The sequence below is a fragment of the Telopea speciosissima genome, chromosome 11 (genome assembly GCF_018873765.1).
Source record: "Telopea speciosissima isolate NSW1024214 ecotype Mountain lineage chromosome 11, Tspe_v1, whole genome shotgun sequence".
NCBI classification, from domain to species: Eukaryota; Viridiplantae; Streptophyta; class Magnoliopsida; order Proteales; family Proteaceae; genus Telopea; species Telopea speciosissima.
Window position 1 is genome coordinate 55,951,692 of NC_057926.1, and position 12,294 is coordinate 55,963,985.

Consider the following 12,294-nt stretch of genomic DNA (forward strand, 5'->3'; position numbering starts at 1 on the left):
AGGATGATTTGCCAATGGAGTCCGACAGTATTCTCAAGGATAGCCCACTACTGCTCTTGTTTGTGTTCAATTTTTTTTTTTTTGGGGGGGTGGGGTTCTCCATAGGCTCTATTCTTTTCAGGTTATAACCATGTAGGAGAGCAACTTTCAGGTAAAGATTAGCTGGTGCCGATATGATTAGAATTGAAGGGTGATTAACATTCAAATTGAATGTGCCTACCAGCTCTGATGTTGCTGTGGGCATAAACATAGCTACCCTTTTTGGGTCCTGGATACAAAACAGATCTACCAATTCACACATGTAGAATACAAAGAATGGCTGGGAGATTTTCAACCGTAACATTTTGATCACAGATTAGTTCCTGAATCACTATTATAAAGCATGTGTAATTTGGCAAAAAAGTTGAAACTTGAGAGCAGATGGAGCATTGAACTTCTGGAAGCAACTGAGTGGGTGAATAAAGGGGTAGAAAACTTTAAAGCTCAGTTTGCATCTTGAGAATCCGTACTGCCACGAATTGCCTTTGGTTTTATGTTGAATAAGGTGATGTTGATCACCCTCAAGGGAGTTTCATTCATGTCTCCTCAGCCAATTCCCACTATTCTTTGGTGGAATATTACATTAAGCATGCTTCCCAAAATCATGGGACTGACGATACAAGTTTATGCTAAAAAATGAGAAAACCGTACATAGATTTAAACATCAGAATCGGATCGACTGATCAGCCTATTCGGTTATTCTGGAGCGGGTGATCCAATCTGGGTTTCTAGAATTCATGTGGAATTTGATCAATTCTAGCCGATTTTCAACCAGTTCCGGGCCAATCCAGAACAGAATCAGATTGAAATCAGCTGAACCGATTCAGATCCTGATTCCTTAACAATTCACAATTTTGAACCCTGAAGCTCCACATGGGAGAAGCATCAACTTCTGACCACCATAATTAAGAAAGTTATTGGTAACTATGGTTTTCCATTAGAGAGTAGAGACATGAATTTAATGACTGAAAACAGCAATGTCATGGTAGTAAAAAACCAAAGACTGAAAACAGCTGTTTTATTCCTGTTATGTTTATCACCATGCTGGGATGATTCCACTTCAGATGATAACTTGGACATTTAAATGCTTGGAAAACAGATTAATGAGTGGTTAAGTATCAGTTTCCCTTCATTTTTTCCCCACCTCCCCAAGAAAAGGGATCCAAAAACATTGGAAGTGTGGATGTTCCAGAAGCACTTTTAATTTGGATTGTATAAATGATTGTGCTTGGGTACTTGGACAGAAGAAAATGAAGCTTATAGTGCTGGAATTAATAAATTTGAGAAGGAAACTTGGACAGGAAGCGGCACAGACCAATTGGAGGAGATTGGGTGGGACTTGCTTGCGAGTGGATGAGAGATGGGAGATGAACCAGGCAAGGCAGTAATAGATTGAATAAATGAAGTGGTACTGTTGATTCTCAAACATAAGGCTAGCAGGGAAAAACTTCAACAGTTTACTCCTATAACATATTGGGGTCAAAACAATGAACTCTCAAAATTTAAAGCAGAACACTGTTACACTGCAACCGAGTCCAGATAACTTTATATCACACAGGCAATTTATCAGCAACATGAAATGGTACGACCAGAATTCAGTCATGTAAGATGTTCATACTAACTGTTCTTTACATGCTGATAGAAACACTTTGCATTTTGGTTTGTAGATCAGTAGTATCTGGGGTTGACGAGCTTAATTTAGATTCAAGCACTCTAACTGAACTGTCTAAAGCTTCGCATGCCTGCAAGAATCCTTCTGAGGGTCCTATAAAGCTGCTGACTTCTGCCTTCATTTCATTAATTCCAACAGAAATTTTCTCTGCTGCTGTTTTCAATGCAGGAACCTCCTGTGGGGGGTAGAGACTAGCTCCGAGCTCATCAACCTGAACCCCAATCCCTTGAGAGATTTTTAACAACCTCTCCAAGGAATCAACAGAGTGACTGTTTTTATTGGAATCTAACAGTTTAAGCAGACTGCTAATGAAGCGGATAAGTTCCTTGAGGACAATGAGTGTGTCAGATACCACATCAATGGCCAACTGGGCAATTTTCATCTCATCAGAGGACAGATCATTACCAAGATCACTCTCACTTGAACTTTCATGATTATCTGGTTCATTTTCTGCATCTGCAGCAGCCTCATTGTGCATTTCATCTGCTGGATCAGAAGAAGCTGGCTTGAGCTCTTTCATTTCACGCAATACATCCTTGACTGATACTGCAACCTGTGTTATTGCTCGTCCAATGGCGGTGTAGTTCGTGGTTGGAGCCTTCTTAAGAGCATTACAAGCATCCCAAACAGTGCCAGCCAAATGTGGGATTGACAACTTACCATCTTTGTTACGAGATCCTGCACAACCTTTGATGTTAGAAGTTAAACAGAAGTCCCCCTTTTTCACAGTTAATTATTTTGGAGACACAAAATGAATAGAGATTATTCCCTTTATTTTCTGAAGTTGGTTGTAGCAAATCTGGTTCTTCCCAAGAACTCATTTCATGGTCAAAAAAGTGATATGTAGGGATAATAATTCATAACTAAATTGGATGTTAAGAAATTTCACATTTAGGACCTTACAAGTTGCTTATACATTATTGGTAGGTATATCTTAAGGAAGCAAGACTTCTTTTAATTTTGTAAGGCTAAAAGTATCAAGAAAGCAGGCTTAGTACTCCCCAAATTTTTTCCAAAGGCAATAGTGATTAAAAAAATTAGAACAAAATAATCATTGAATTATGATTTATGAGAACATTATATGTAAAAAACTTCCTCTCGATTTTTCTACAGTTTCTTCTAAATATAAGAGTCTAATCACTGAATCGAAATGACACAAATTTTTCTCTCTTTTATGGGTATTAAATTTAAGGATTGAAACATAATGATTTTTTGGTGAAACAAATTTCATTTGATCAAAACAGAATTTCCCTGAAAGAAAGAATGCACACAAAACGGACTCACTTCAAAAAGATCCACAACTCACAATAGAACCCCACATGGAGACAAAGGCAATAGGATCTTTTATGCATGATTCCCTTAATATCCCTCTCCATTGTCAAGCCTATCTAACAAGCTACCATACCTTGCCCTTCAAGAGAATTGAGGTTCTTCCAAATGAAAAGAGACCTAGACCTTGTAATGAGATGAGAATAGGCTAATAAGATAATGTACTCGAAGTCCTTCAGACTTATAGAACCTACATTCTCAGGGACCAATGAGATGAAGCAGATTAAGTTTATGAACCCTTTCTCATGCTCCACGCTCACCATTATCTTTTTCCTTTTGCTTGAAAATAGTTCACAACAACCAAGGCCAAATTTTGGACTTGGGGAACACAAACTCTGATTCAGAGTTTTACAATGAAGAACCAAAAGTACACATGCAAAATTCACTTCCCCCCCCCCCCCCAAAAAAAAAAAAAGAAAAAAAGAAAAAAGAATAGGCTTTCGACTATGTTTGCTTCTACACATGCATAATAAAAGGGGAGGCAAGGAGGTGTGTGTGTGTGTGTGTGTGTGTGAGGGAGGAAGGGAGGTATTACCAAAAGAAGTAACAGCCTCTTTCATTAATGAAAAGCTGCAGTTAACAATTTGCTGTGCGGATGCATGGGTGCTAGAACAAAGGGTTGGACCAGCACCCACAGTACTCCCATGGGTAAGTAGAAGGAGACCCTGAAGCATGTTGAAATATACTCCCATGTTCTCCTCCAGCTCTTTCACATCCGGTGCTTCTCCTGTCCATAGCACTCCAGCTGGATAGACAACGCAAAGAGAAGTTGGTAGAATGAGTCCATCTACACTATAAACGAATACACCATAAAATAAACCCAAATTAGCTACTTTCTTTCCCTGGGGTCTTATACTCTTATCTTCACCTAATGATTGGCCCCACAATTTTAACAGAAAAACAGTTCTGGAAGGAAATAGTCTAGTTAATGGAAACATCCATATTTAGACCAACATAATGCCATTATTGTAACATCAATAAAAACATGAACTAGGCTTACATTTCTGCTTTTCTTTTCTATTGAAATGTTGTATTATGTAAATGCAAATATCTTCAGGCATGTTATGTTAGAATCACCACGATATAATTTAATTGGTGCTTGTGCATTTCTTGTTCACAAGCACCATTGTGACCAAGTGGTCACGGGTCCGAGTCTAGAAACAGCCTCTCTGTGAAAGCAGGGGTAAGGCTGAGAACATTATGACCCTCCCCAGACCCCACAATGGCGGGAACCTCGTATACTGGGTATGCCCTTCTGTGCATTTCTTGTTCACAGTAGTGCTTGGCATACTTTCAGCAGAGGAATTATGTGCTGTAATACTGACAAATGTTGTATAATCAAAGCAGTATTCTTGGTTCATAAATCCCCCAAAAGAAACAAAGAACTAAAGAAAAAGCAGCATCTTGGTAATTACTAGGAGCCTCAAACCATTCAAGATATTAATCTGGGAGCAAGAGGACATGAGCTTGTTTTTCCTCCAAAGTACTTTCCTTCACTTAATCCAAAGCATAACAACAGAAGGAACGATTTAATAGAACATGTAAAAGAGCGACAGAGTTACAGAATGTTCTTATATAATAGAGGAAATGAATTTGGCAAAAAAAAGGGAAGAATATAAGCATGGAACTACAGTTCTACAATGGAAAGAAATGGTTACAGTATGAAGTAGCTCCCAAAAAAAGAAAATTTCTGTACTGTTGGCAAAATGGAGTTTCATTTTTGACTCATTCTAAAGATATGATGAAGTGTGCAAATTAGATCATACTGTGTGGAATTATTTTTCCAATATATATATATGAGAAGACACCTCTGCCCCCCTTATTTTAAGGAGGAGAGAGATAGGCACATGGGAGTGCTGGTGTGGGCCACACTCCCGGACAGAGATCTTTTTTCCATATATATATATATATATATAATTTTTTTTTTCTATACTCATTTTTCCACCATCTTTCACTTTAGCACTTTAGGAAAGACATTGAAAGATCTGTCAAGTTACTAAGTTAGACTAACAATAACCCAATTTTTCCAGTAGATACAATACCATTGAGCTTCCGTAACCTTGAGGACATTGACCATACTAAAGCTAATTCAAAACACACACAAGCCATATTTTCATATTCACTTGTCCCACAGCTGGTTGCCGCCTCTGCTTCATTCTAACCTGTTTAACCTAGCTAGATCCATTTATGGAGGAACAGATAGCCATTCTCATCCAGGAATCCTTTGGAGATGCTGTTGCTCATGGACAATTGGTAACTATAACTCGAATCAACTAAACTTATCCCGACTAAATCGGGTTGGCTACACGAATTCTGTTTTTCCATTCAACCCTATATAAGTATATAAAGTCAATGAAACAATGGTGATATTTTCCACAAGTAGAAGAAGAAGCACTTCCATAATTAGACAATCTGATAAGCCTTTTCTTTTTTGGTGTGGAAAGGAGAGGGGGGGGGGGGGAGTTGTTGCAAGAGGGTCGAAAATCCCATTGTTCTCCATATCTCATTCAAAAAGATAACCATGCTCCAACTTCTTCCCTCGGCCCTCCCAAGTAAAAACCAAGCTTCAGCTTAACACCAACACAACCTTTATTTTTAAGTTGGCCAGTTGTCCCTACAAGTGATGAAAAAGCGCCAATTGGAAAACTAAAAGCAATCTCTCCCTCTCTCTCAAACTCAATCCAATTTTTCTGAAAAAATGGAAGTTTCTTCCATTTGCTATGGTAGTTTTCCTGCATTGTGATGCTGTGTATCCATGTATTTGTACATTCATTATCCAATAACAATCTCCAATATCTTCTCCTTATACCCATAAATGAAAAAAAAAAAACTTTACAACTAATCAAGTAGATTTTGTTGTTTACTTAATAGTTAAATTTGTGTTTCTAAGTAGGGTAGCTTGATTTTCAATGGAATTTGTCATTGAACCAAGGGACTTTCTGTTGAATTCCAATATGGCATCTGTTCAAGTTAATAAAAGCTTGAATGAAAAATATAGGAAAAAGCTACCCACGATGCTGGAGTGGGGATTCCTTTCCACACCCTCTCACATAATGAGCCATGGGCCCCACACTAACACTATCTTTCTTAAGACAAAATGTGGCCCTCTCCTGTACAAATCAGTCTCCCACCCTCTCATTGGGCAGTTTCCCACCCTAGCATCATGGGAAACCTCTGCCCAAAAAACACATAGGTCTTAACAAGATGGAGTTCAAGTTGGTTTTCAATTGCTAATATACAGCTTGGGAAATTCAACTTGGATCACACTTTTATATCTGTAATAATAATTTGATTAAGCATGAAGGTTCAGTCTATTGTTCTGTACAACATGCTAAGCATTGTAAGTTGCTAAATTTTGGATTTAATTTTCTCAAGATGTTGCACAAACTTTTCTTAGGGTTAAGGGTTTCACTTGATTAAATGATTAACTTGAACATCGTTGAAACGATCTCTAATAATAGGGGGAAAAGAACAATGATTTGACGCAGAACAAAAGGTCTTAACAAACTCGGAACTTCAATTATATGCTTAGTGCCCTTCATAATCAGTACTTAATTCATCTTCTTCAAAATATCCGAACAATTTCTTCTTCTTTTTTTTGGTGAGAAAAATATTAGAACAATTCACGAGCACAATATAATTAAGGGGGAAAAAGAAAGAGAGAGACAAACAAAAGGTGATTATATCACTCAACATGCACTTGAATAAACTATAGAAATATTTCCCCTTCTGAAGAAAGAAATCTAACGTTAAACTCATGTTTTCAAGCTAGTACACCAGATCTGCAGGAAAGTCACGAAAAGTAAATAAAATTAATAGATCATAACTGAATAAAGAAGAACAGAGTGTTCAAAACACAGAAAAATACCTACTGTAGCTTGTTTTGATACTTGCTCCCCCATTTGTATTACCTCGTCCCAACTTACCTTTTCCAGAGAAGCAGCAGGTGTTTGATAGAGAACCTACAGCGAGAAGAGAAAGAACACATAGGAAATAAAATTCTATACAATTTGAGAACAGAAATCCAAAAGAAAGAAAGGGGTCGGCGAGAATAGGTGAGTTCTGAAATGGGATTTACCTGTAAGGTCTCATGAATGTTATTCAGATGAGAACTTAGTAGTCTGCTCATGTGCTCCTTTGCGGCTTTTCCCATCTCTCTATTCCCTGTTTTGTAAAAAGAGAAGTTACAGGCTTATGCCTTATAGCTAATGCCGGATGCCTGTCTGGACTCTGGATTGAGAGATTGAGCAGTCAAAGGCCAAAACAGTCAGATGGGTATCTGATGTATCACAGAGGGTGTCAAAATAGAATCGGAACCGACCGTTTTCGAAAAATGAACCGAATCGAATCGAACCATATAAAAACGACGTGATTCTGATTTCTTATAGGTTCTATTACCAATTTAGTTCAAAACCGAAAAATCGTTGGTTATCCAAATAGAAACTACGTAGAAAATCGAGATTAAGAATATGTTGATTAGTTTAAGAATGGAGTTGAACACTCTAAAATATTAGGATTCTTTACTTAGATTTTTTTGAATTTCAGTTTGAGATAAACGCGTGGGGGGGTGTCTAGCAATTATTCTAAAGGATCATTGCAACTAGCATGTCTTAGTGGATTTTGTTAATGAATAGAGTAGGGTATGCATTGAAGATGTTTTCATGTTGGTTTTCCTTGCAGTACTCTAGTACTCTGTGGCCTTGAATAATCACTTAAAAATTATCATTGTAGCCAACATGCCTAACTGAATTTTGCCCGGTGTGAAACCGGATGTGAATTGGTATTACAAATCACATGTAAATCAATTATTAAACGGATAATGAAAACCAAATAGAAACCGTTGAAACTGCACACACTAGATATAAATTGATTCTGATTTTGAGTATCCGGTGCGGTTTTGATTTCTAACTTGTAAAATATGTACCGAATTAAAACCGCACCGTTTGACACCCCCGTGTATCAATGCAATTACATGTGGGTACCACTCACTTACTTTCCAATCTGACGGTTGAAAACCGATAGCACTTAGCCACTCTCTTCTTTTATATCCTCCACTTAAATAATCTCACCTTATCCGAGCTGAATGGTGTTTGTTCATCTTCCAAGTAGCACTCAAAGCTCTCTCTCTCTCTCTCTCTCTCTCTATATATATATATATATATATATATATATATATATATATATGCTTATGTATTGTTTTGAGAAATGCTTGAGAGAAAGGACATCTGGGAACTGAATTTTCTGGTGTTCCTTCTATCCATTTGCTTTATCATTAGAAGTTAGGAGGTCTTGTTTGTTTCTTCCGATTGATGAATTGGTCGTGACTTGGTGAACTTAGCTAAGCTTGTGGATGAGTTGAGGAGTTGAGTTGGAAGAATGGAAAGCATCACATCAAGTGAATTGGCAGGGTTTGGAGTTGGGACTTTGCTGCTGTGTGCTACAATTGCTGCCCCCAAGATTGATGCCCTCATTTCAGCTTCCCAAAGGAGGTAATGAAGCATTGTTTTATCTTACTATCTCAAGAGTCAAAATTAAAATTTATGGCCATTATTGCTGGCCGCTTCATGAGTTACAATTTTGTGATTTTACAATAAGGAGTGATGGAAATATTGAGCAACTATAATCATTTTCAGTGGATGCTTCATCTGTTTTAGTAGTTAGCTGGTGGCAGCCAGATACAGCTGCTTCTCCATGAGAGTGCCAATTGCCCATGCATTGTTGAAGCCTTATAAAACCAGAAGTCCCAGAGATGTGAGCTGCTAGCAATTTGGGAGCTACATCTCGTCCATAGCCTCACATGGAGATTTTTGAACTAGATACCTTGTTCTTCTAGAGAGAAGCCAAAGATGAAACTGACAAAGAAAAATGCTATCTTAAGACAAGTGTTTGATTGTATTTAGGTTCGACTCTTCAACATTTTCAGGATATAGAGCTTGGCATAAATTTAACTTTTATAAGGAGAACTTTGCAGCTCAGAGAACCTTGTAGTTTATTACAGATAGATGTATCATAGACATCTTCTGCTTGTAGAGTTGTATATATGTCCTTATAGCAATGTACCTGGCTTGCCATTTACACTCAATGTTCTTTTAATCACATTCCCAGAGTTATCAACAATGTAGCTGATGCTCTGGCTCAGAAGGCCATATCCGAATCACGTAAAATAGATTGGCCTTATTCCTCTCCATGGATTCAGAACCTTTGTAACTCTGATTTCATGTGCTCTTCGCGAGTTAATGAAAAACTCATCCACCCAGACCTACATCTGTTTTGCATGTATTTTTCTTGCATCATTGATTGAGTTTTTGAATATGCAGTTCATTGGGTATGTGCAAGAGATGTGGTGACTTGAGGATCATAGCATGCTCAAGATGTAAAGGGGCTGGCTCTATTAGACAAGTTGGGCCATTCAGTTTTAGCCCAGTGGATGACATCTATCAGTTGGTTGGTGGTAGTGGTACAAAGGTGAGGTCCATTTCATGTGCCAATTGTCAAGCCAAAGGACACATGTGTTGCCCTATTTGCTCTTAAGGTACCTTAAATTTGGTACTAGTTCATCTACTATCATCTTCACTGTTGACTCATGGTATCCTACATGCTAGCTTGTAGTTCATTCCTTGGATGTAGTTAACAAACTTGATTGATTTATCACTTTTCTTTTGTAAAATGCTGCTGTCATGGGTGTGTGCTTTGTATAAAAGGACTCTACAATTGACACTCTTGAAATTTGTTAATGAAGCTTGAAAAAACAAAAAAAAAAAAATTCTCATTGTCATGTGGCAATGGGTTACAGGGTTGAATCTTGCTGAAAGGATAGGAGATTACTTGTTCTTGCACTGCCAACTCAACTGTCATATGTTAGAGTTTATTCAATAGTATGTCTTCCCTTCCTTCATATCGATTCGTATTAAATAGGAAAACGATTAATTACTCAATAGTTTCACCCTCTCCTCCACGACTCTATCCCACTTCCCTTAAATACTAGGACCCAATAGAGGGGGATGTGGAAGAGCAAAATCGCACAAGAACTTAAAAGCATGGGCAGGATCATACTTTGAGACTGGAAGTATTTGAATAGTGGTTGAAGGGTGGCATAAGCTAGTAGAGCAGGAATGAGGCACATTGCATATTTGCCAGCTTCAGCTGAGATTGAAGGGTCCTGTCCTATTAAAGAGAGTAGCTTTCTCAAGAAGACCCATATGAGGGAAAGAGGGAGACAAACCAGGGTGCTGTAGGTATGAATCCCAAGCTTTCTATATTTTTCTGCTCCATATATAAGCTTGTCCACACAAGGCTTCCAGTGCACTGGCCATTTCTAACTGCTTGTCATGCACGTAGAAAGTTTCATAAGTTTTTTCTTTTTGGGAAATATCTAATGAACCAATTCAATCACCAAGAAATCATATCTAAAAATTCAAAATGGGCAAGAGAATGGTGTCGTGTAGCCTCTGCACCAGCATGGTAACCAATGAAAATGCACATAGAGGCATTATTTTGGATGTAATTTAAACATGAGTTTAATTAGTCGATTTATTAGTCAACAAGGAAATATTTTATCTAGATGAGTGAATAGATTGACCTTGAAATAACAACGATTATTTTCGAGTTCACTAGGAGCTGAACAGTCTTTTTGCTCATAAAGGCATTGGTATGCGTCTAAGCGTAGGAACCACACTAAAATGAAATAACTAAATCGTGTTTGATATGCATTCTAGGTCAATTTCATGTTCTCATATAATAAAAATAGTTAAAACGACGGAAAAACCAATCTCTTTAAAGCTTCGTTTGGTTTGGTTGCAAGGAGAATTAAAGGGACGGGAAGGGAATTTTTACAAAATTCAAGGAAATATCGATTGAAGATACCAAGGTTCCAAACTGAGAGAGAGAGAGAGAAGACTTACGAGTAGACTGAAGCCGGTAACGGTAGTGATGGAAGTGGCGATGGCAGTGCTGGAGAGTTCAAGATCACCGAGGTGGCCTACCCTCATGACAGAGATGAGCTGAAGCAGGTACTGTGACAGTGTGACCGCCACCATTGGACCTGCTATGTATCTAATCCAACTTTCTTCAGAAAATAAAGAGTATTCTACAAATGTGTTTCTATCCGACAATCACACTTCTCTGAATTGTCTATCCATTAAAAACCTCTGAATCTCCTCCACTTGTTATTAACCCTAGCTAGCTCTATTATATATATCTGTTAACGACTCAGGCCTCTGTTGCCAAGTGGGCATTTATGCTAATCAAACCCTATTGCAGCAAGCATGCCTTAACAAACTCGTGAATGAAGCTTCGCGATGGCTATCCTACCTCTCATATATGCATTTTATTCATATGGCTCCCTTCATGCTTCAGGTGGCTTTTCATGCAACCTCTCTTTCATGTGGCACTCATGCATATCAGATACCAGAGACTACTAGCTATTTCGTTGCTGCCATCTGGAAGGCCTGTTATAAGAAAGAAATTTTCATATCTTAAATATATATAACGGTGAACCCAACTGTTGATTCTCTCCAGCTCTACTATCCCGTCCACTGTTCCCCACTCTTCGCAAACCATATCTCCACCCAAATCAACTTCCCTTGTACTTCTGTATTCTGTAATTAAGTTGCAGACTTCCCTTCTCTATCGAGGCAAACACATATTAATAACTGATCAAGCTGGAGATAATTAATGCTCGGTTACTAAATCCTGTTTCAGTGGAGGAGAGATTTATAAGACAGTGATCGATGAGTATGTGATAATAAATAAAAAATATACGGGCCAATCCCGAGATGCCACGTGTCCTGACCCGTAGAGGATCGCGACAGAACCAGTTCGGTAGCCCAAGAGGAATAGGATCGACCCAAGAGGCCACCCAAAGGCCAAGTCTAGCATGCAAGCCACGGGGTCCAACCATGACGTCATCGATAAGATCTATATTATCCTAATCACTAAAAGATCGTAGCTAGAGGTATACCAAAGGGAGGACTATCCCAAAGAGGTATAGGCCTAACCAACCTCAAATACGAGAAGAGGACGCTTAGGGAACCTCTTTCCTACTAGGACTCTACATCTCACAAGGAACTATTCCAAATACAACTTTACTCCGTGATGATCTACTTGCGTAGCACATTCATCACCAATGAGGACTCTCCATACTGCCATACTCAACTATAAATACTCAGGTATTCCAACCCATTATTTATCTTGAACTCCAGTAATTCATCTGTTGCTAAGAGAGATTTAACTTGGGTATCGGACAGTCTTAGACC

General features: G+C 38.3%; 2 protein-coding genes and 1 long non-coding RNA gene across 3 annotated transcripts in view; 2 read left to right on the forward strand and 1 right to left on the reverse strand.

Moving 5' to 3' along the window:
• The window catches only part of LOC122645884, a 21,571-nt gene extending 11,839 nt beyond the window's left edge, over positions 1 to 9,732 (forward strand). The window contains exons 2-3 of the mRNA XM_043839285.1: positions 8,384 to 8,529; positions 9,358 to 9,732. Coding sequence (XP_043695220.1) covers positions 8,417 to 8,529; positions 9,358 to 9,571 — 327 coding nt within the window. The 5' untranslated portion in view covers positions 8,384 to 8,416 and the 3' untranslated portion in view covers positions 9,572 to 9,732. The remainder of the gene's footprint in view (positions 1 to 8,383; positions 8,530 to 9,357) is intronic.
• LOC122645880 lies at positions 1,534 to 11,661 on the reverse strand. Its single transcript, XM_043839278.1, has 5 exons — positions 11,657 to 11,661; positions 7,119 to 7,195; positions 6,909 to 7,002; positions 3,576 to 3,785; positions 1,534 to 2,389 (listed from the first exon to the last, which is right to left on the reverse strand). The coding sequence occupies exons 2-5, from the start codon at positions 7,191 to 7,193 to the stop codon at positions 1,668 to 1,670; spliced, it is 1,101 nt and encodes a 366-aa protein (XP_043695213.1). The 5' UTR covers positions 7,194 to 7,195; positions 11,657 to 11,661; the 3' UTR covers positions 1,534 to 1,667.
• LOC122645885 overlaps positions 10,059 to 12,294 on the forward strand; it is a 27,608-nt gene continuing 25,372 nt past the window's right edge. The window contains exon 1 of the long non-coding RNA XR_006330533.1: positions 10,059 to 10,266. This is a non-coding gene — a long non-coding RNA (uncharacterized LOC122645885). The remainder of the gene's footprint in view (positions 10,267 to 12,294) is intronic.

Excerpts from the sequence above, each read along its gene's own strand:
- LOC122645880 (XM_043839278.1), bottom strand. The coding sequence starts at position 7,193 with ATGGGAAAAGCCGCAAAGGAGCACATGAGCAGACTACTAAGTTCTCAT. Across the intron at positions 7,003-7,118 it reads ACATTCATGAGACCTTACAG|GTTCTCTATCAAACACCTGC; the intron begins GTAAATCCCATT and ends TTCTCGCTGTAG. Across the intron at positions 2,390-3,575 it reads AGAGGCTGTTACTTCTTTTG|GATCTCGTAACAAAGATGGT; the intron begins GTAATACCTCCC and ends AAGGTTGTGCAG.